Source organism: Hemitrygon akajei, chromosome 7 (genome assembly GCF_048418815.1).
Source record: "Hemitrygon akajei chromosome 7, sHemAka1.3, whole genome shotgun sequence".
Taxonomy (NCBI): domain Eukaryota; kingdom Metazoa; phylum Chordata; class Chondrichthyes; order Myliobatiformes; family Dasyatidae; genus Hemitrygon; species Hemitrygon akajei.
In genome coordinates this window covers 56,865,919-56,890,153 of record NC_133130.1, presented here as the reverse complement: position 1 = coordinate 56,890,153, position 24,235 = coordinate 56,865,919, and the positions used below count along the sequence as shown (strand labels likewise).

The 24,235-nt window shown below is 39.9% G+C and overlaps 1 protein-coding gene across 24 annotated transcripts in view; it reads left to right on the top strand.

Moving 5' to 3' along the window:
* LOC140730474 (neurexin-1) overlaps positions 1 to 24,235 on the top strand; it is a 1,634,325-nt gene that overhangs the window by 1,270,258 nt on the left and 339,832 nt on the right. For all 24 annotated transcript variants that reach the window (XM_073050928.1, XM_073050924.1, XM_073050929.1 and 21 more), the window contains one exon: positions 7,229 to 7,410. In XM_073050928.1, coding sequence (XP_072907029.1) covers positions 7,229 to 7,410 — 182 coding nt within the window. The remainder of the gene's footprint in view (positions 1 to 7,228; positions 7,411 to 24,235) is intronic.

Here is a 24,235-nt window from a genome sequence, read left to right as displayed (position 1 = left end):
TCTTTTGAAATGTTCTGTAGGATCTCACACTGCCACTGTTATTAACATCCACAAGGAAAGTTCTGACGAAGGGTCTCGGCCCGAAATGTCGACAGTGCTTCTCCTTATAGATGCTACCTGGCCTGCTGTGTTCCACCAGCATTTTGTGTGTGTTGTTTGTCATTACATCCACCACTTTGCCATACTGTAATGTAGTGAGACACAAGCTCTCTCCCTCCTGGTTGGTCACTGGGTACTTAGACAGGCCATCTCCCATTTCCCCCCCAACAACACCACCCAATCCACATGCCACAAGCTCCCTGTGCTCTGGTGGCCCTTGTGAGTGCTGCAGCCAAACCTTCTGCGATTCCTCCTCCAACTCCACCTCTCTGTCCTTTGGAGAATCCAACACTGCCAGGTGCCGGGACATCAGGACCTGCCGGCTGGGAGTTCGGGTTTGCTGTCTGCTGCAGCTCAGTCAGCCACCACTGAAAGATGTGGTTGGGTGGGGGCAATAACTTGATCTGCTGCTTCAACAGTTCATTCATGTGCTAGATCAGCCCTGCCCACCTGTGGGTGATAGGGGATGTGGAACACCTACAGAATGCCAGACTCTGCAACCCAGCCCTGGACTTTGCAAGATCTGCACAACACCTGATGCTGCTGAAGGTCCACCAGTTTGGAAAAGTTTGGAGAATGACCCTTCTCCTCTAACGGCTTCCTTGCCTCTCTTCCCCTGGTGGAAGTGGGAATCCCATCTACCTGTTCCCTCTACACCCCAGCCCTGAGTCCTTATGGGTCATCTGGGACCCTCTACCCCCAGGCCTCATGTCCAATTTGCACATATGGCTGCTGGGACCTTTCCATACGAGCTCTAATCCCTCTAATAATCTTATGGCAGTGTCAATAGTATCCCCTATCTCTAGCCCCAACAAGAGCAGCACCAGTGGCTTTAAACCGAGAGCTACTTAAACTAGGTATCCATCCATGGTCAAGGTTAACCTGTGATCCTCTGGTGGGTTGTCACTGTCGTGATAGATCTCTGTGATCAGAGCCCACTGGTGAAGGGCCCTGGTCCCTTCCTCCACTGTGTTCCGTTCCAGCCAAGGCAGCAAATCCCACTCAAAGAGTGAGGGATACTGAACATAACCACCATTATAACTCTGTCTCATAGCTACTCATCGCCCCCATGGGAAGCAGATGGCACTGTATGATGTCAATTGCATGATGGGACAACAGCCCCCAGGGCACACATCTCCCTGTTGGATAGGCTCACTCCAGCACCCCCCGCAGCCCAGATCCTCAGCAACCTCAGGCAGAGGCTCCCCGGCTCCTGCCCGTATCAGTCTTCCAACTCCACCACTTTCTCAGCGGAGAATTTTCTGATGGTAGTCTTATCGGTGAGGTACACTGTGTTGTCCTCCCCAGGTCCCTCTCCCCCAGCCTGTTGCTCTTCCTCAACCTATTCCAGGGAAGCTGGACGAGTGTGGACCAATGGCACCCTCAGAAGTCTGGGACCGCGTGGCCACTGGTCTGGGCTGTACCAGTATGGCTGCATGGGAGAAAGGTGCTCACTTAGAGGGGAAATCCTGAGGCTCTCTTCTAACCCCTCTTTCCTATCCTCACTATCGAACCGAATGTGTCTTCAAGTAACACTCAGTTACAAATACCTGTCTAAACTGAGAGCCCGAAGTGGCAGGAGAAAACCAGACAGTAGACGTGCACACAGTGGCAAATACTTACCGCAGCACACTTGACTGTTTACAGCTTCCATGCTGCCAGCTGGCTGCAGCGACCTGAGAGCGAAAAAAGAGCAAGTGGTTTCTGTGAACTGGATTTAAACTCTACTGGTGGTGTGATGTCATCAGCTAAATGGCAGTAATGGGAGGGGCTGAAATTCTCCTTAAACAAGCCAATACCCGCCTCCCACAGGGCACTGGCTTTAAATGATCAGGTAAGTTAGACACTTACTGCGCCAGTCCCTGTTGCATACTCAGTCAACTCCTCACCAATTTTTGATTGATCTGCAAACTTACCTATCATACTTCCTATATTTGACTTCTAAATGTCCATGTATATAACTAATCATCAGGGTCTCAGCACAGATCGCAATGGTACCTCATAACTCACAGGTTTCCAAGTACAAAGAAGTCTACACCATCACCCTCTGCTTTCTATTGTTAAGCCAGTTTGGACCTGCTCAGTTGATTTGCTAAGTGTGCCCGCAGAAAAAGAAAAGAATCTCAGGGTTGTATGTGGTGATGTGTATGTACTCTGATAATAAATATTATTTTGAACTTTGAACTTTCGCCTGAATTGTCATCTTGCCTAGGATCCTAAGGGCTCTAAACCATTGGACCAGGTTCTACAAACCATGTAGAACTTTGTCAAATGCCTTACTGAATACCATGTATACCATGTCAAGCACACTTCTTTATGCTGTTTTAAAATGATTTAATCAATTGCTTAGATTGGGAAGTTCTCCACCACTATACCCCGACTACTCTTACAAATTTCAGCAATTTGATAATGTATCTACTCGTCTATTTTTTGTTAACTTGTAGGATATCTAACAGTATATCCCCAGCAAAGTAATCACCCTCTTGTTTGTAAACTCTAACCAGCTGAAGCACTTCTTTGGATATCCTCCTTCATTATTACAGTAAAGTTTCCTTAATCAATGTTGCAATGTCACCTTCCATTTTGCACCTCTCCCAGCACACCTGAAGGTTCTATAACATTGAATGTTTATTTGCTTGTCAAGTCTCTCTGTGTTGAATGACAGTACAAGTTCATCTGACATACTCGTCAGACTCCTAAGTTTAAGTAAATGCACTTCAGCCTTGTATTTGTCCAGTTCCCTCGTTACACACCCCTATTTTTCCTGCCTGCTTAGGCTGATGTTCCTGTAACACCTGGTGATAGTATTATAGGAAAATAATAGGAGCCAGAGTTGTTCATTGATCCCAGATAGAGTTACTAATTGCAATATTCCAGACACAGAAAATGTATGCATCTGTTCAAAACCCATCTTAGATCCACTGAACTGTTTCTTTTCAAATGTTCTGCCCAGCTACGTACATCTGACTTCCATGACTTTTGAATGGGGACCTTGTGGAAATGCAGCCCTTTAGTTGACTTTAAAGTTTCAGTAAATGCGCTGCTTCCCCAGAGAGGCTTGGTCTATCACCATCCAGGACAAAACCTCATGGAGCAGTCGATAAACTGAACGTGCAAAAGTTGGAGACAAATAAGATGGGTTTGCTTCTCCCATCCCATTTCATAATTGAGCAATTTAAGAGTTAAATACAGGGTTCAGTTATCTTTTCCCCAATAATTTACCTTAAGCCCAACTTCAAAAATTGACTATTCAGCTCCCCAGTGCATTTTGCAGTAGATTCTAAGTTAATGTGCCAACCTAGTAATTTGTGCTGTTAAACTGGGAATAATTTTATTTCTCTGGATCATTACTTGTTAGAGTCAAGACTTTGCTAACAAAAGCCAGCAGACTGAGAAGATTTTCAGCCACTTAGTCTAGATTGAATTAGCATAGCGTTGAGGTGAAAGGTAGTTGTCGAACATAGTGCACCTGTCTGTCAGCTGATAATGTTATCATATCCATTTATTATTCTATTTTTAAGATTTATTTTAACATTCAATAAATATATAGTCAAAGTCTGCCTGTACCTAACAGATTTTAATGATTCAGCACTAGTGTTGTGAATGAGACATAAACATTCTCATCATTTCCCTTTGGTCTACTGAACCATGGGGTAGATTGTGAGGTCAGAACCACAGCTGTTTGCCAACAGGGTCTGCATTTGCTACAAAACAAAACGTAACACTACTTAAATTACAAACATGTATGAATAGTGCTCCAGGGTTAAAATGCAACTTATATAAAGTGATCTTTTATAGATAACCTTTTGCACAGACAAAAATAAAAGACATATTAATTGTTTTTAACATCCTGTTCTCTGGGCGCAGTAGCAACAGTGAAGTAGAGTTTGCGTGCACCATTGGATACTACGTGAAGTGGTGAGACTTAGATTCTTCACTGTTATTGGCTATGGGAGAATGGAGGACTCTGGGGAGATCCTAAACCAATACAAAGCACTTCCCTTGAGGGTGGAGAAAAACAGAGGGTGAGTTGTCCCATCTGACTCACGCACATCCAGGCATGTCCTGGATGTCTCTTCCCTAGCCTGTGAGATGGAGAATTGGGAGGAGAGTAACGATCAACAAATTGGGGGGAAAGCATTGACACATGTGAAAATCTGCAGATGCTGGAGATCCAAAGCAACATGTGCAAAATGCTGGAGGACTCAGCATGCCAGGCAGTATCTGTGGAAAAAAGTAAACATTTGGCGTTTTGGGCTGTGACCCTTCGTCAGTCCTGATGAGGAGCCTGCTGAATGCCTCCAGCATTTTGTGTGTGTATTGCCAGGGGGGAAAGCACATGGCTTAGATAGGCATCTAACCCTTCAGGGACAGTGTAAGTTGTACTTCATTGTGGGATAACAAGAGGTTTCATTGTAGGTTCTGTTGCTTGGAATTTAATTTGCAGTTAAGACACTGAGTGCAAGGCCACACTGAAATGACCTTGTAACTTTCCTTCATGTGCTGTGCCAGCCCTCAGGGATGAAGTTAAGGGAACTGTATCACAGTGTCCACCTCCTTTGTCAGAAGATTATAGGAGTAGCTGAAGAATTGCACGTTTGTGCATTCACAAGTGAGGGATCCAATGATTGATTTGGATTGTTGTACTGGAACTTTTGAGTAGTGTCCTGGTGGTTGAGATCAATAGTTGGAGTTGTGTATGCGAACCAGGCAAGAAGGGATATGTGGGAAAAGGCATTAATAGGTAACATTGGATGTGTAGTTGTGTCACCCACATGACTCATGGCTATAAGCACTTGATGTAGTGCAATTCCACCTGAAAATGATAACAATCATGCTGCAAGCTGCAATTTTTCACCCAAGGAAAATGAGCTAAATGGCAAAAGGCAAAAAGAAAATGTTCAATTTTCAAATTTTTGTGATGATTTTATTTGTATTTCACAGAAAAGAAGTGTTGAATTGTTGTTCTGGTTGACACAAAAGGCAATATTCTGGTATTGTGTAAAACATAGTTCATCCTTTAATTATGTAGTTATCTGATCATGAGATTCTGAATAAGAATAATGATTTCACTATCATGGCTGTGGGCCCAATAGTAAGCCCAAATTACGTTTTCCTCTGTCACGAGATTGAAGTAGAGGCAACATTTGCAAAAGCTCCAATATGTATGGCTCTCCTGCAAGTGTTTCAGCATTAAGTCAGTACTGTTTTAATGCTTTATTTGCAGATCTGATTCTTGAACATTTCTTACCTGAGGTGGGTTTTTTAAAAAAAATCATGTTTGAAAAAGCAAATTATTGACCAAACTATAAAGCCTATGTATGCCCAGTGAAAAGGCAGTGTTAGCAAGCGACAGTCAAATATAAAAGCATTTAATCTGCATTTTGTTTCATTGAAAAATAGAAAAGTGAAAACAAAATTATCTGAATTCACTTTCTGACCTGAGGTCCACTTTTCTGCATGTTAAGATTTTATCCTCACTCATCTGAGGTTCATGGTGTGGGCAGGTGAGCCTGAATTTAAATGTGGAAGCTTGTGTTCATTGATCACCGAGAGAGAACACTAACTTTTGTGTTCAGAAGGTCCATATGGGGCAGGATGGAGAGTTGTGGATCAGTAAAAAGAGGCCAAGATGATTTTCAGAAGTGCTACCATTGTGCATGAATTTTGAGCAGAGGAAGATGCAGGGTGCTCTGTCAGAACACTCCAAAGTTTCTTTTGTCATGGTCTGAAGGGCTGTACTGTACTGTTCTATATTCTGATTTTACCAATTTCCGTGCATCCCCTCCCCACCCCACTCACTTGAACCAATAGCACTTTGGTCAATCCCAGCACAATTACAATATGTCTGGGGAAATTTCTTTTGATTCCCAGAGGCCCTCAGTTCCTGGCCTAATCATTGTTCCCTCATGTTAAAGACAATTGCAACTGATGAATGGATATCAGTTAAATGCAAGCATGTGCCAACTCTTCATTTTATGAACTCATCTTTTAATGAGGACCTGTGATAGATCTTTTTTAATAAATTTCAGTGCAATACATACTGCACGTTGTACAGTTGACAGGGATGCTGTGAAATGTTGGTAGGAGAATTGATGCTGTCACAGCTACCCTGATAATATTTCACAATCCAGCTAAGTATAGAAATGTGTATAGAATTTTAATGTAAAAAGAGTTGAGGCAATTCAGATAATATATAAATATGAAATATGACTTTATCTCAGATATGTTTTTATGCAAGTTTTAATACAGCACACAAGTATTGCAGGTGCTGGAACTCTGAAAAGTTTCTGGAAATATTTAGTAGAAAAGAGAGTATCTGGGTAGAGAAGTAGAGAAATCTCTCGTCCAATGCCACCTGTCCTACTAAATCTACAGAGCAATTAATGTTATATTTAACATGATGATATGTTAATGGTTATATACTGTAGATATGTTCATGGTTATATACTGCAGGTATGTTCATGGTTGCATTCTACACCATTGTAAGACGCATTCTCACATCAGCCATTACTGCATGGTTTGGTGCCGTAGCCTCTCTCAGTATACAAAAGTGACAATGAACTGTCAGGTGTCAACAGAAGAGTCATTGGCTGCAGTCTATTGTCACTGCAAGATGTGAATGTGTCCAGGATAAAGAAGCAGGCAGAAAAAACCATTGCAGACACTAACCACCCTGATAACTGCCTTTTCTTAGGGCTTACTTCTAGAAAGCGCTCTAGAGCTATTAAAACAAAAACTTGATGATACCTGAAAATTTTCTTCCTCCAAGCAGTTAATCTGACCAATCACTCTAGTTAGCCTTCTCACACCCACCTCTATTACCTCAGTTACTGCACTGTAAACACTTCTAACCACTTTATAATGCAGTTTACTTTGTCAATATGTGTTGGTACATGTATTTGTACATATTTTATCCCATGTCCGTAATTTAATGCCTAGCTTATTTTTATATAATTCTCTATTCTTGAATGTTCTTTATTGTTACATGTTACACCAACAGACCACAGCAAATTCCTACTACATGTGATTGTATATGGTGAATATAGCTGATCCTTGCTTCTTAATATAGATGTTTATAACTGTGTAGTATGACAACATTTTTAATATTTATTTATTTCCCCCACAGCTGGCACAACGTATATCTTTAGTCGAGGTGGTGGATTAATCATTTACACGTGGCCCCCAAATGACAGACCAAGCACCAGAGCAGACAGGCTAGCTGTGGGCTTTGATACGCATGTAAAAGATGCCATTTTGGTGCGTGTAGACAGCTCTGCTGGGCTTGGAGACTACCTACAGCTTCACATTGTAAGTAATTAAATGCAAATTGAGAATGGTTTGCTTTCCACAACAAAATCTAGACAAGATTTATTTCTGTACTTTTGTTTTAAATTGGATTATATATTGTTAACATGATGTCAAATTGAAATTAAGGGTTTACAATGTTGGATGTCTATAAATTTTTGAGAACAAAGAAAGTATAAGTTGTTCTGCTAGAAATGTTTTCACATTTCATGGAATCTTCTACCAAGTTTTTTTTTAATGTTAGTTTTGTGCAATGCTAGAATCTTCACATGACACAAGGCACTCAGAGCAACATCAAAACACAGTTACTAGTTCACTGAATCCATTATACATTAAAAATTCATCTTCTCTGTGACAGAGTTTGAATTTAATGATGTTATGGGAGCTCCTTCATACATAGAGTTGTCCATAAGTCGGGAAGAATGCCTGACTAATGGAACCTCTGTGCACGAATGAACCTCCTATGCTCACAGAGAAGTGAATTCTATTCTTACATTGCTTTACCAACATCGAGGTAGATAATTCTCCCATCTTCAAATTATTTTGCTTACATCTTAAGTCTACATAGAGGCTGCCCCCATGTAATGAACGTGTTCAGATTTTACTGATGTCCTTGAGTCAGTTTTGACCATAAGTTGGAAAATACTTAGATAAATCATTGGCTATGATAACCATACCTACACTGTTTTGTAATAACTGGTGTCAAACACATAACAATGACTGATAAAGAAAGAATAATTGTTGAAAGTGAAGAGGGGGAAACCAGTTCTACCAATTATGAAAATGAATGCATGCATATTTGTCAGAGTTTGAATTTAATGATCATATGAGAGCTACTTCATATGTGGAGATGTCCGTAAGATGGGCATTCTTGATCTCTATGTACGAAGGAGCTCCCAAAATATCAAATTCTCAAAGCTGAAGTGAAACAGATTATCTGCTTACATCTTTCATCTGCTATGAAATCTGTCATAGACAGGAATCACTTGTGAGAATTAGATTTTTAAAAAACTGTTAGAAAAGTGGGCTGAAAAATGGCAGATGGAATTTAATGCAAACAATGGAGAGGTCAAACCAGTGCACGGAGTGTGAGAGAACAAAGGGACCTGGCAACACAGATCCATATTTTCTTGAAAGTGGTGAAACAGGTTGATAGAGTCATAAAGACAGCTTTTCAAACTGTGGCCTTCATAAATTGGGATATTATTTTGAAGTTATATAAAACATTGGTGAGGCCAAATTGGGAATATTGTGTGCAGTTCAGTTCATCTACCTACAGGAAAAATATTGAAAAGATTGAAAGAGTATGGAAAAAAATTACACGAATGTTGCCAGGACTTGAGGACCTGAGTGAAAGAGAAACGTTGAATAGGCTAGGACTTTATTTCCTATAGCATAGAAGATTGAGAAGGATTTGATAGAAGAATTCAAAGTTATAAGGGGTATAGATAGGGTAAATGCAAGCAGGACTAGGCAGAAGAACAGATTGGCAGACAGAATGGGCCAAAAGACATTATTCTGTGCTGTAGTGCTCTATGACTTGAAGTTATTATTTGTCACTTTTCAAAAAAATACACACCCGAATGTCAAATATAATTTCTCACTCCACTGATAGTAACTACTGTACAATAATTGTATGATGGATTTGATAAGGCATACCTAGTGATTAATATATGGAATGTACATATATCACCATTTGCCAACAAAGGAATCCATTTCACAACAAGTGAATTGAGCATTAACAAATATCAACAGTCAATGGATTCCTTTAGAAAGGTGCTGGATTATAACATTGTTATACATTTTGTATGTGGCATTATTAAATGTATTTCAATCTTAGTGAACTGATCATGCTGATCTTATTCAGCAAGTCTATTGTCTTGCTCTGCAGTGGTAGAGATTGTTAGCTACATTTTAATTGGTAAAGAAATTTCAGTATCACTTTCTCCCACAGTTAGTACTTATAAATGTTCATATTGTTACAAAGATGGACCTTGAGTTAAATGTTGATCTGGAATGAGTAGCTACAGCATTCTTTTTTCTTATTGCTATTTAATATGCTTATAATAGGCTTCAGCTGCTCTGTAGCAGTGGCGGACCTATGTCACAGTGTCTCCAGTGATTTGGTGTAAATCAGCAATTCCATGCACAGAGATGAGCAGCAGGCACTGTTTTTCTGGGGCTGTGCTGAAGAATAGAATGTGTGTTATGCTGAATTTGTCATAGTTGCACCCGATTGTGTTGACTTGTGAGTTATAAAAATAAAGTTATCCATCCTAAACACTGATGCCAATTCACAAACAATTCAGAACGAGGAGTATGAGTGAAAATAGGACTTGTGAACTGAAGGGAATGAACCTTTTTCAGAGGAAGGTTTGTCACATTTGTTTGAAATATTTAGTTTTTTTTTCCAATTTACGTAATCTTTTTGCATTGTTGATACCGGCTGCATATTTTTACACAATTTTATAAAAGGGAAACAAAATCCATAGCAGCTTTAATGTCCAATTTAACTTAATTTATGTTTCTATTTGGTGTTGGGATACTAATAAAGATGAATAATTAATTATGGATATAAAAGTGAGTAAAGATATTATTTTGGGCTTGTGTTTCAATAGTATATGTAAATACAGCTTGCCTTGGTCTTTTAATTGAAAGCAGTTGTAGGCAACAGTACATGAGCACTATGTATAAATTTGTTGGTGATTTTATTTATCCAACTATCAATGTTCCAGTCAAATTGATGAAAATCATTATTTATGTCCTGAAAGTTTACTTTTGTTTGCAAAACTAATGTTCTGATAAATGACCAAACAGCTCGATATATCATTTAAATGATTCTTGTGCCATTTAATTGCATACATTCGTGGCTCTGTCTGCAGCTTGCCTCACTTGGGCATCATTGTACTGCTATCATGGGAGACTAATGTTGTTTGGTTTTGCTTTAGTTTTTCTCCATGGAGCAATTCATGTGAGCATTCAGAGTGCTGTTTTCCTGTTCTCTAATTGCTTGTGCCTCTGTGAAACACCTGGCCCTAGAATTTCCACTAGTGTCATCTGCATAATGTGGATAAAAATTTCAAAATCAGCACAAAAGATTGCGGAAATGCCAGCTCAAGTTACATAAGGTGTGAATCCTGTGATCTTCATTATTGGTTTAAATATAATTATACTTAAAGCTGGCCCTGCCCACAAAACAAGTCACAGAGCCAATTGAGAAAATAGGAATGATGAGGTTCTGTTAATATAAGGCTGGTCCTCAAATTACATTACTATTCTAAAGTAATAGACAAGGTTGAAATAGTTTTTATGTATTAATTCATGCAGAAACTAATGAGTATACTCCAATGAAACTAGTAAATCATTTTAAAAGGCAGTTTGAGTGATCTTAATTCTATATGCTCGTAATAAATAATTTTATCTCCTGCATTCTTAAAAATTGGGCAAGTTCTGTGGTGCTCTGGAAGATTTTCACATTTGTGATCATGCAAATATTTCTAATGGAAACTTGAACAGTACACTAATCAGAATACCATGTTCTTCCAAATTTTGTCCAAAGTGGATGCTTTGCTCCAGATATATACCAATCCTAAAGGAAGCAGGTCTCAAACAATATACCCAAAGAACCTTTCCCTTGTATTTGAAAATAAAACAATTCATATGATTTGATCACTTTTTCCAGCTGAATAATATTGATATAAATGTGAAGTTTAAATAGTATTTAATATTTTTTAAATTGTATTTCAACACGTTTTGACTTTAGCATTTATCTTGTGTTTTCTTTAAAAAGAGATTATTTTAGAGTGTTCAAGGTTCAAAGTAAATTTATTATGAAAGTATATATGTACTTTCTATATATATTTATTATGAAAGCATATATGTACTTTCATCGCAGGAGCATTAGCCATGATCTTTGAATCTTCTTTGGCTGCAGGGGAAGTGCCGGAGGACTGGAGAATGGCAAATGTAGTTCCCTTGTTTAAAAAGGGTTATAGGGAGAAACCTGGGAACTATAGACCAGTGAGTCTTACATCAGTGGTATGCAAACTACTGGAAAGGATTCTTAAGGAAAGGATCTCTGAGCATTTGGAGAAGTACAGTCTACTCATGAATAGTCAACATGGCTTTGTGAAGGGAAGATCATGCCTCACGAGCCTGATTGAGTTTTTTGAAGAGGTAACAAAAGAAATTGATGAGGGTAGGGCAGTGGATGTGGTCTACATGGACTTTAGCAAAGCATTTGACAAAGTCCCTCATGAGAGGCTCATCCAGAAAGTCATGAGGCAAAGGATAAGTGGAACCTCGGCTGTTTGAATAAAAAATTGGCTTAAAGGAAAAAAGCAGAGGGTAGTTGTGGAAGGAAAGTATTCTGCCTGGATGTCGGTGACTAGTGGAGTGCTGCAGGAATCTGTCCTGGGACCCCTGCTATTTGTGATTTTTATAAATGACCTGGAAGTAGAGGTGAAAGGATGGGTGAGTAAGTTTGCGGATGACACGAAGATTGGAGGAGTTGTGGATGGAACTATAGGTGGTCACAGGTTACAAGAGGATATAGACAGGCTGCAGAGTTGGGCAGAAAAATGGCAGATGGAGTTCAATCCAGACAAGTGTGAGGTGATGCATTTTGGAAGGACTGAGTATAGGATTAATGGTCAGTTACTTAAGAGTGTGGATGAACAAAGGGACCTTGGGGTTCAAATCCATACATCCTTCAAGGTCGCGGCACAGGTTGATAGGGTAGTTAAGAAGGCCTATGGGATGCTAGGTTTCATTAACAGGGGGATTGAGTTCAAGAGTAGAGAGGTCATGTTGCAACTCTACAAATCTCTGGTGAGACCGCACTTAGAGTATTGTGTTCAATTCTGGTCACCTCATTATAGGAAGGATGTGGAAGCTATGGAGAGGGTGCAGAGGAGATTTACCAAGATGTTACCTAGATTGGAGAACAAGTCATATGAAGCAAGGTTAGCAGAGCTGGGACTTTTCTCTTTGGAGCATAGAAGAATGAGAGGGGACTTGATAGAGGTCTACAAGATCATGAGAGGCATAGATGGGGTGGATAGTCAGTACCTGTTTCCCAGGGCACCAATAGCAAACACCAGAGGGCATATGTACAAAATTAAGGGAGGGAAGTTTAGGGGAGACATCAGGGTAAGTTTTTTACACAGAGGGTTGTGAGTGCCTGGAATGATTTGCCAGGGATGGTGGTGGAGGCTAAAACATTAGGGGTATTTAAGAGCTCTTGGACAGACACATGGATGAAAGAAAAATGGAGGGTTATGGGGTAGTGTGGGTTTAGTACTTTTTTAAGGATTATATGGGTCAGCATAACTTGGAGGGCTGAAGGGCCTGTACTGTGCTGTAGTGTTCTATGGTTCTATGTCACCCTGAGATTCATTTTCTTACAAGCATTCACAGTCAATACAAAGAAACACAATAGAATCAATGAAAAACTGCACACAAGACAGACAAACAGCCAATGTGCAAAAGACAACAAGCTGTGTAGTATTGTATTCACAACAGCTAACATCCTGTAAGCTTATTCATCCTAATCACTGTTTTGGCACCAAGAACACTTAAACATTTTAAACTTTCAATTTATTCCTCTATGTAAAGGCCTTCTCAGTTTTTGTAAACATGCCAAATGGTTAATTTTTTAGAAAGCTCTTGAAAACACTTTCACACACACTGCTGGAGGAACTCAGCAAATCAAGTAGCATCTATGAAAGGGAATTAACAGTCAACATTTCATTCAGATGAAGAGTCTCAGTCCAAAATATTAACCATTTATTCCCCTCCATAGATTCTGCCTGACTTGCTGAATCCCTCCAGCATCATGGACCCACAAAATGCTGGATTTACTCAGCAGGCCAGGCAGCATCTTTGGAAAAGGGTAAACAGCTGACGTTTCAGGCTCAGATCCTTTAGAGTTCCTCCGGTATTTTGTGTGTGTTGCTTTCCATTTCCAGCATCTGCACTTTTTTTTGTGTTTGTAGCGTTGTGTGTGTGTGTGTGTTGCTTAGGATTTACAGCACCTGCAGAATCTTTTGTGTCAATATTGTTAAAAATAATCTAGCTGCTTTAGTCTCATGACCTCAGTGCAGGTTTGTTGAAGATGGAGATGGTGTAAAATAACAGCTTAGCTCATTCTTTGTTTAGAGTGGATCCTTGATGAAGTGATTGAGGTGTCCTATAAAAATTGACCTACCCTGATTGGCTCATCCTTGCAAGACACCACCTTGGCTCTTTGTTCTCTCACATTCAGGTTACATTAAAGCCTTACTGGAGGTATAAATAAAATATAGGTCTGCTACATGCCATATTTAACTTAGATATTCATATCAGAGAGAAGATTAAAACCTTTGAGTATTGGTGCATTCTAACTGAAAATGCAAAAATGCTTTATTGTTCCAAGAATGTGATAAATTATCCCAATGAAAATATAATTTTGAAGTGCATGTTATATGAAATAGGAAATTATAAAGCAGGTGATTTATCATGAGCAAAAATATGTTAATGTCATAAAAGTATTTCATAATAAAGATCTAGTAGTCTATGAATTTAATTATTTCCATGTGTCTCTATCAGTTTCAAGTCTCACTTTATATTGACAGTAATATATTTATAATATATAATGGCCGATGACATTTCAAATTTTAAAAAAGCATGGAATGATATGAAATGAGTAGAAGAGACAGAAATCAAAGACAAAAATTATAAATGAAGCTTTTAATTGCATTAAAAAGGATATCGTAAAGTATAAAAATCTTTGTCACTGTAATTCAGGTACAGCCTTTGTAACATTGCATATGGACCAGTACAGCAGACAAACAGGCCTTTGTGACCACAGTGTCTGTCCTGAACATGATGTGAATTTAATCTAATCCCATCTGCCTGTCCATCTATATTTCTCCCTTATTTGCCTGTTCATATGCCTGTATAAAAGACCCTTAATCTTTGCTTTCTTCTTTTACCACCTTCCCTGGCAACACATTCCAGCCACCTGCTCCATGGTTTAAAATAAAATGCCTCATATAGCTCATTTAAAGTTTCCTCCTCTCAGCTTCAAGCTATGCCCTCTGGTATTTCACATTGCCACAAGGAACATCCGTTAGTCTCGTAAGACCATGGATCTGCGCCTGAAATTATTTCCTGGGCGAGCTTGTATGGAAGACCAGCAGTTGCTCATGAAGCGTCTCCCCTCTCCATGACACTGATGTTGTCCAAGGGAAGGGCAAGGGCCGATAGAGCTTGGCACCGGTGTCGTCACAGGAGTTGCCAGAACGAGGTTGAAGGTAACATCGGACTGCCTTAGGGACTCCAGCTCAGGATTTGTCCTCAGGGTTTACTCCCGAAGCCTTTCCCATGAGTGGGTATGGCCGCAAGGCAACGGAGGTTTGAAATCAGAGTTTTCCCTCTCTTAGATGGACTGCCTTCCCAGGCTGACAAGTTCCATCTACCCGAAGCACTGGTTTTAACGCGCCAGGACCCGCCTTCGCCTCTTCTTCTGTCAGTAGAAACAGTTTCGCCGGGCTTAGAGGCTAAGCCACTTGAGAAGGCCAGGAGTTGGACTTGGTTGTCAGAGGCTATTTGAGGCGCATGCTGTGAGGAGCACTTTTAGGTAGTGGGAGCTTGTCCCCACTACCACTCCTTGGCTTGACAACCTTGGAACCAACAGGGAACAACGGTTCTGATTATCTATCCTATCCATGCCTCTCATAATTTATATACTTCCATTCGGTTGTCCTCAGCCACTGATGCTCCATAGAAAACAATCCAAGTTTGTTCAACTTCTCCTCATGCTACATCAGACAAAATCATAGTGAAGCTCTTCTACACCCTCCTCTAAAGCCTCCACATTCCTCCTGTGATGCAGAGACGCAATCACGTATACATACGGTATAATCTTCACATATCTCCAAGTAATTGACATGGTATGTAACATTAACATCAGAATGTATATATTTTCACGGAGTGCTTGAACTTTCGATCCGATAGTGCTCAGATCACTGGCTGTGGAATGACATTGATCTATATACACACAAAACACAATATCATGAATCAATTTTGAAAATTCTCAACCCACCATTAGATCTCAATTGACTCCTTCACAGTCATGTGCTCAGAAAATTATAACAAAGCTGGATTTCAATATTCATATCACTCTGGGTTAACGTATTCATCAATAATGGATAATGTTTTTCTGGTAACTTAGTTATCTAAAATTTCTGTACAAAGTTCACTTGAGATTTATGCACAGATGAGAATTCAGAAGCAGAGTAATCAATACTTTTGAATGCATTGGTAAAGAATGTATGAAGAAAGGCAAGCTGCCTTTGCTGGCTGTTGAAACCTAAGATGTTTTACAGTTAGTCATGGAGCTCTTCAGTGGAAAGTCAAAGAGCAAACTCAACATCATTTGCACCGAGGACCTTTTTGCAAAACCATTGAATAAACCTTGAACAACTATCTGAATTACATGCCCTGTCTTAATCAGCCATTAAGCCATTGGAATCATGAATGTATCTGACCTTACAAGCACATTCAAAAATCATTACGACCTGTTGAACATTGGACAATTATTAAGAATGTAAAAGAAATCTATTAAAAGATTTTAAAAGTAAATGAATTTTGTCCAATGAAATAATTTGTCCTCATACAACCACTTCCTTCTTTAGCAATGAATTGGGATGTCATTTTTTGTGTCAGTTCGAACTTGGTGGATTACCACTATAAGTGATAGAATTTGATACAAAACACAAAGTACACTGCAGATGCTGTGGTCAAATCAACACATACAACACGTTGGAGGAACTCAGCAGGCCGGGCAGCATCTGTGGAAACGTTTCAGGCCGAGACCCTTCGTCAGAATTTGATACAGTTGCATGTTGTCAAGATGTATTTTCTGAGGAATCCAATGACATTGAATAGCTGCCAAAACTACCATATAGGGTTAAAGCAACTGAAGGACTTTTTAAGAAGCAGGTCTTTAAAGGAGCAGGACAGTTTGGGAAGCTGAACTAAATAAATAGGAATTACAATGGATGAAATTAGAGTTTTATATAGTGCAAAGGTAAGAAACATACCATATGAAATATAAGAAATTGGAGCAGGAATAGGCCATCTGGCCCATCAAGCTGCTTTACCATTCAATAAAGTCAGGGGTGATCTGGCCACGTACTCAGCTTCCTCATCCACGTAGCCGTTATTTCCTCTGCTATGCAAAAATAAATCAGCTGTTCAGTTCAGTGGAAGGCTGTTGCAGAGAAAGGAGATTACAAAACTTAATATTTTGTTAGAGAATATTCAGTGAGTTGAAGCTTATGAATGGTGGAAGTTAAGACTCTAACAGGAAAATATTAGAATACTGTAGTCCAAAGATTATAATTGCTTGTTGACAGCTTCAGAAGCTGAATACTGAGGTGAAGGAGATAACTTGCAGTTTTCTTTTGATTCTTTTACCATCTTGTGAATAAATTAACTTGAGGGAGGCGGTTTGGCTAGCATTTGCTGCATGCAACTTCTAAATGTGTTCTAGGTGAAAGAAATTAAACCGCTGATAGAAAGTACATTAACAATAATCATGACTTTGCAACATGATTATTTATTGGTATGGTGCTTTCCCCGCATTCTATTTATTACAATATAAATATAGAAGAAGACAAATTCTCCTTACAGTGTGATGCACTAGATGTAATTATCAATATACATCTTTTAATAGAAGTGGCAAAATATTATTTTGTAAGAATGCATTGTTCTAATTTCTAAAGGATTTTAACATGGTAAATTGAGTCTTTCATGGAAAGAATATAGAATTTACTTTAAGAAATTATGTACTAAGCAAAGCCACACCATAGTTATTCTATTTGGATTTTCTTTCTGAATATTATTCTGGGATCTAATTGATATTTTGAATTTGCCTTGAAATGTCTAAATATCCATCATAATTCATTTTTTTATTTACACACGCACCTCATAAAAGCATCAACTTGCAGTATTTTCCAAATTGGATTTTTATTCTATGCCTCTAACAGCAGCGGTTAGCATAATGTTTAATTGCGCTGATGATCAGAAGATAGAAATTCAGTTCACACTGTTGTCCCCAAGGAGTTTGTACACTGTTACTTTTAACCACATGGGTTTCCTTGTGTGATATATTTTCTCCCCCCACACTCCAAAAAAAGAAATATGGATTAGTAAATTGTGGGCATGCTATTTTGATGTCAGAAGTGTGGTGACATTTACAGCTGCTCATGGCACATCCTCGACAGCGTTTGTCTTTGACACAATGACACATCAGAAACAGAATCATGTTTAATATCACTGGTATATGTTGTGAAAGTTGTTATAATGCAGCAACAGTACATTGCGATACAGAACAAAAACTGTAAACTACAGTTACATATACACAGTTAAATAAGTAGTGCAAAAAGAGGAAAAAAATATATAGTGAATGTTTTTGGGTTCGATGTCCATTCAGAAATCGGATGACAGAGGAAGAAGCAACTCCTGAATTATCAAGTGTGCTTTAAGGTACATGGACCTCCTCCCTAATGTGAAAAGGGCACTTCTTGGGTGATGGGGGTCATTATTGATGGATGCTGCCTTTTTGAGGCATCGTGCTTTGTAAATTTTATGGATGCTGGGGAGGCTGGTGCCCATGATGGAGTTTACAACTTTCTGCAGCTTATTTTAATCCTGTGCAGTCACCCCTGCACCCCCGCCCCCACACACATTACCAGACGGTGAAACAGCCTACAGCCAGCGAGAATGCTCTCCATGGTACATCTGTAGAAAGTTGCAAAGGTTTTTGGTGTCATACCAAATCTCCTCAAGCTCCTAATGAAATATAGCTGCTGTTGTGCCTTCTTTGTAACTGCATTGATACGCTACTCCCAGAGCAGACCCTCGGAGATGTTGACAGCCACAAACTTGAAATTCCTCATGCTTTCCACTTCTGATCCCTCTGTGAGCACTGGTGTGTGTTCTCTTGACTTATCCTTTCTAAAGTCCACAGTCGGTCCTTAGGTCATACTGACAATGAGTGCAAGGCTGTTGCTGCGACTCCACTAAAGCTTCCAGTACAATGAGGGGAACAGCCAAGATACCTGGCTGAAGGTAAAGGCTGTACAAGATGAAATTTTGTAAATCAGTGTATTGTTAATATATTATGTTTAAGTTTAGTTCTTTTGTAGATCATATGAAATCATTTTCAGTATTAAAAGAACTTAAAACTTGAACTATAATTCTGCACAATACTTTAATTAGCAATATGAGATTAAACATCCACCTTTTGAGATTATGCAGTTCTTATGGTCCTCTAATGCCTGAAGATTTCTTCTGTGAAGATGCTCACCTGAGTGATTTTTGCTGTCATTCATTACTTATTTCACTTCTTGCCACATTTATTTTAATACTGATGGCTTGATCAATGAAGTCCTTCAACATCGCAATGTCATCACAAATATTACATTTGAAGGATTTCTTTTCTACATTTAATGCAGTTGGATGCCAGAATATCTGTCTTTAGGAAAATATGGTACAAAGTAGACTCCAGAAGAATCATTTTTATTAGCTAGTATGTGTATGATTGTTCTTAACTGTAATTAGTAAATCGCATTAAAATCTGAAATATCTATAGTGAATTTGAGAATTAAATATCAGCTTTAATCATTTTTTGAAATTTTTGGGTCAGAATAATTTATGGAATAAATATTTCTTTTTGGGTTGAGAGGGTCAATAGCTTTAAGTTCCTTGACATACATATTACTGAGGATATCATGTGATTGGTACATATCGGCTGGATGGTGAGAAAAGCACAACAGCGCCTCTGTCACCTTAGCTGGTTGAAGAAGTTTGGTATGGGCTTCCAAATTCTAAGATCTTTCTACAGAGGCACAATTGAGAGCATCCTGACCGGCTGCATCACTGCCTGGTGTGGGAGCGTTGCTTCCCTCAATCGCAGGACTCTGCAGAGAGTGGTCCGGACAGCCCAGCGCATCTGTACTTGTGACCTTCCCACTATTCAGGACATTTACAAAGACAGGTGTGTAAAAAGGGCCTGAAGGATCATTGGGGACCCGAGTCACCCCAACCACAAACTGTTCCAGTTGTTACCTGCTGGGAAAGGGTAGCGCAGCATAAAAGCCAGGACCAACAGGCTGTCAGACTGATTTATTCATGTTGATACAATTGTATTTCTATGTTATATTGACTGACCTATTGTGTATACTATTTATTATAAAATACTATAAATTGCACATTGTACATTTAGACGGAGACATAACATAAAGGTTTTTACTCCTTATGTAAGTGAAGGATGTAAGTAATGAAGTCAATTCATTCAATTCAATGCCTAAATAATTTTTCACATTGTCACTTAGATGTCAATGTTGTACCTAAACTGGAATAGACACATTATGTACAGAGTTGCAGCTGAAACTTATTTTGGTCAAAAATGTATGAGCTGCTAGCACTAAATGTGTTAATATTAGATGCTAGTTTTATTCATATTTGCATACTTTGCTATTTGAATTCAATGGAACAGATCACACAGAGGTCAAAGTACATTTTTCATCAAACTATGTATATTTTATACAACCTTGAGATTTGTCTTCTTACAGGCAGCTACTAAACAAAGAAACTCAAGAGAACCCTTTAAAACAAAAGAAGACGGTCAAACATCCAATGTGCAGAGAAAAAATACATGTAATCAATCATAGTATCAGTCTTCACTGTGGAAGCTACTAGCAGTGTACTAGGTTTTGAAGGGTGTGAAGGATGAGAAGTGAGTGCAGTTACTATTACAAGGGAGAAAGTGCTCAAAAAGCTTTAAGACCTAATGGTACATAAGGCGCCTGGACCAGATGAACTGCACAGTAGGGTGCTGAAAGAGTTAGTGGTGGAGATTGTAGAGGCATTAGTAACGATCTTTCAAGATAGGACAAAGTCAGCATGGTTTGCTTCAGGGAAAATCTGACGAATCTGTTGGAATTCTTTGAAGAGATTACAAGTAGGATAGATAAAGGGGATGCAGTGGATGTTGTATATTTTGATATTCAGAAGGCCTTTGACAAGGTGACATACATCAGGCTGCTTACCAAATTAAGAGCCCATGGTATTTCAGAAAAGTTACTAGCATGATTAGAGCATTGGCTGATTGGTAGGAGGTAATGAGTGGGGATAAAAGAATCCTTTTTCTGGTTGGCTGCCAGTGACTAGTGGTGTTCTGCAGTGGTCAGTGTTGGGACTAATTTTAAGCTGTATATGAATGATTTAGATGATAGAATAGATGGCTTTGTTGTCAAGTTTGCAGATGATGTGGAGATTGGTGGAGAGACAGGTAGTGTTGAGGAAACAAGAAGGCTGCAGAAAGACTTAGACAAATTAGGAGAATCGTCAAGGAACTGGCAAATGATATACAATGTTGGAAAATGCATGATCATGCACTTTGGTAGAAGAAATAAATGTGCAGACTATTTTCTAAATGGGAAGAAAATCCAGAAATCTGAGAGGCAAAGGAACTTGGGAGTTCTTGTGCAGAACACCCTAAAGGTTAACTTGCAGGTTGAACCAGTGGTGAGGAAGGCAAATGTAATGTCAGCAATGTAAGGTTGAGGGATTCCAATAACAATGTAACAACTGGTAGGAAAGTATCTTTCCTTTCTCTTTATCTCTCTATGCTATAAAACCTGAAGAGTCAACTCTCAAATGTTCCATTGAGTCACAACTTACAATGACTAGTCAGATCTTCTTTTCTGACTACAATCTACCATGGAAACAAAAATAATCACCATAAATGGCTGTAACTGCAACTTAATCTTTAACTTAACTAAGTTTTGTACTCTTGCACTCTCCTACTTTTCCCATCTGGCCTGAGCAAACAGGCTTCAGCTCACTTCCACTCTGCTATCTGGTATGGCTGTCAACTATTTGACTGTTTTTAAGGTTCAATGTCATGTCCAATACACAAGTGTAAATGAGAATGAAATAATGGTTACTCTGGATCCGGTGTACCACACAAAGAAGAACACAATAAGAGAAAGAATACAAAAAATACAAATACACACAATAGATTATGTTAATGGATTGATTGTATATCCCTGAAGTGAAACAAGGCACAGGAGATTCTGTCCACAAGGTGACTGACGGGAAATGGTAAAGCAGTGGTGTTGGGATGCCTGGAACTGCACATCTTGTACAACTTCTCATAGTTCCAGAACACTCTCAGGATAGCTCACCAACACATCTACTTCCTCGGGAGACTGAAGAGAACTGGACTAGGCACATCTATACTCACTTCATTCTACAGATGCACAGTAAAGAGTTGAAAATGGCACTGCGGCCAACAAGAAGGCTCTTCAGTGTGTCGTCAAAACTGCCAAAAGCATCACCTCACCAATCAGTTTAATTCAAGTTTAATTGTTATTTAACCATATATGAATACTCATGAATACAACCAAACGGTACAGCGTCAAAGTGCAAAGACATTACCAACAGTCATACCAGGGTGAGCACACACAAGATCACAATCACATAATAAGATTCCAGAGGCCCACCTTCCCTCCCGCCCACCTCCGTGATGCTGCGGCTTGATGCGTACAAGTCAATAAACCCACATAGAATATCAGTAAAAATACAACAACACTGGATACAGTCCAGACCCTCCAGCCCACCGATATTACCCATCAACTGGTCCCCAATGCCCGCTAGGTGATACCATGGCTTTGAGACCCAGTCCTCGCCCCGACACCCAACTCCTGCTAGGCAAATCTGTGACTTTTGAGGCCCAGTTCTTGCATGTACAAGGACACATAGATTAGTAAAAACACAACCAAGCAGATATATATGTATATAGTTCAGATGGCTCAGTCCATTTTAAATCCTCAGTCACCACAACTGCATTATGCTGTCCCCGGTAAAGCACGATAACTCGGACACCGCACCTCTGGCCGCTGAAAAGCAAGTGGCCCTGCGGCTTGAGGCCCGAGTCCATTGAGTGCTGCGAAAAAATTTGCAGACGGCCATAACAGAGCCTATCTTCTGCCAAGTGAAACCCTGGGAGGGCAGCTCTGACTCCATTCTTGACACCATGCCACACTGCCCCCAGTGAAGCGCTATGGCTCAGCTTCGTCCCCTCACTCGGAGCAGCTGAAAATAGGTGACACCATGGCTTCAGACCTAACTCTTGCTACAACTGAGGATTGGGATCCCTCCATCCACCCCTGTTCGCATCCAATAAATCAACAAATTGAACTTGCAGCATACGGGATTAACAATGTCTAAAGGGGTTTTGCAATCACAAGAAAAGTGACCATGATGGCCACTCACTATTTGAGTGTAAGCCTCCACTGACTCAGGCAGCAGCACATTACACAGCTCCTTTATTATCTCAGCCAGAGAGCAACTCTCTGATGGAGTAGACCTGCAGTCCTTTGAGTTCTTAACGTACAGCAGATCTTGCAATCATTAGACGTACGTTTAAGCACAATGGCAGCATCTTTTGTTGACTCCGTAGAAGCTGCTGCGACCAGTTTCATGGCCACCTAGCTGGAAACAACCCTTTGAGCCCCTGTGCCACAATCTCTGTTATTTCTGATCTGCACTGTCTGTGCCTCCTGGTGAGGAAATTAAGGATTGATTTGCAGAAGGGTTTACAGAGCCCCAGTCTTGGTGATTGTTGGTTAGAACTGATTGTTCTGTATGCTGAGCTGTAATCAATAAACTGCAGCCTGCCATAGGTATTACTATCATCCAGGTGAACCAAGGTTGAGTGGAAAGCCAGTGATATTGCATCCACTGTAGACCTATGGTGGTATAGGCAAAATGCAGTGTGTCCAGGTCTTTGCTTAGGCAGGAGTAGATTCTGACCATGACCAACCTCTCAAAGTACTTCACCACAGTAGATGTGAGTGCAACTGGGTGGTAGGCTTTGAGGTTCCTCTCTCATTATCAAAACTTTTTTTGCCCAAAAAACTGAGAAAATTTATGTTTTTTGCACCATTCTCTGTAAACTCTGGAGACTGTTGTGCATGAAAATCCTAGGGGACCAGCAGTTTTTAAGATACTCAAACCACCGTTCTGGCACTGTTCTGGTTCCACAGTCAAAGTCACTTAATCAAATTTTTTTCCTATTATGATGTTTGGTCTGAACAAGAAATGAACCTCTTGACCAAGGCTGCATGCTTTATGTTTGCATTGCGTTGCCAAATGGTTGGCTGATTTTAGGAAGCCCTATACTGTCCTTGGGTCTTTTGGATCCATTCTTCTGGAGAGCATGTGCTATGAGGATAGGTTGAGTGAGTTAAGGCTATTATCTTTAGAGTTAAGGAGGATAAGAGGTGACTTCATAGAGTTGTACAAGATGATAGACACTTACAAGTAGAGTGTACAACAATCGGTTCTGCACAGAGCCCTGGGGAGACCTGTATTGGGGATGATGGGGAAAGAGAAGCAGAAGCCCCAACCCCCCCCAGCCCACTGATATCACCTGTTGACTGGCCCCCAGCACCTGCTAGTCGACACTGTGGCTTTGAGGCCCAGTCCTCGCCCTGAAGCCTGACTCCCGCTAGGACATATATGCAGAAAGATGCCAGGAAAGGGCCAGTAACATCATGAATGGTCCCACCCACCCTGCTCATGCACTGTTTGTCTCACTCACATTAGGGAGGAGGCTACATAGTATCCACACCAGGACCATCAGACTCAAAAGCAGTTACATAGTTGTCACACCTTGCTATCAGATGTGGGGTAAGCATGCCTAATGACGGTCACCAATTGGAAGAAAAGCAAATGGTAAGCCACAACAGCATGTTAGTGTAAAGGGGTG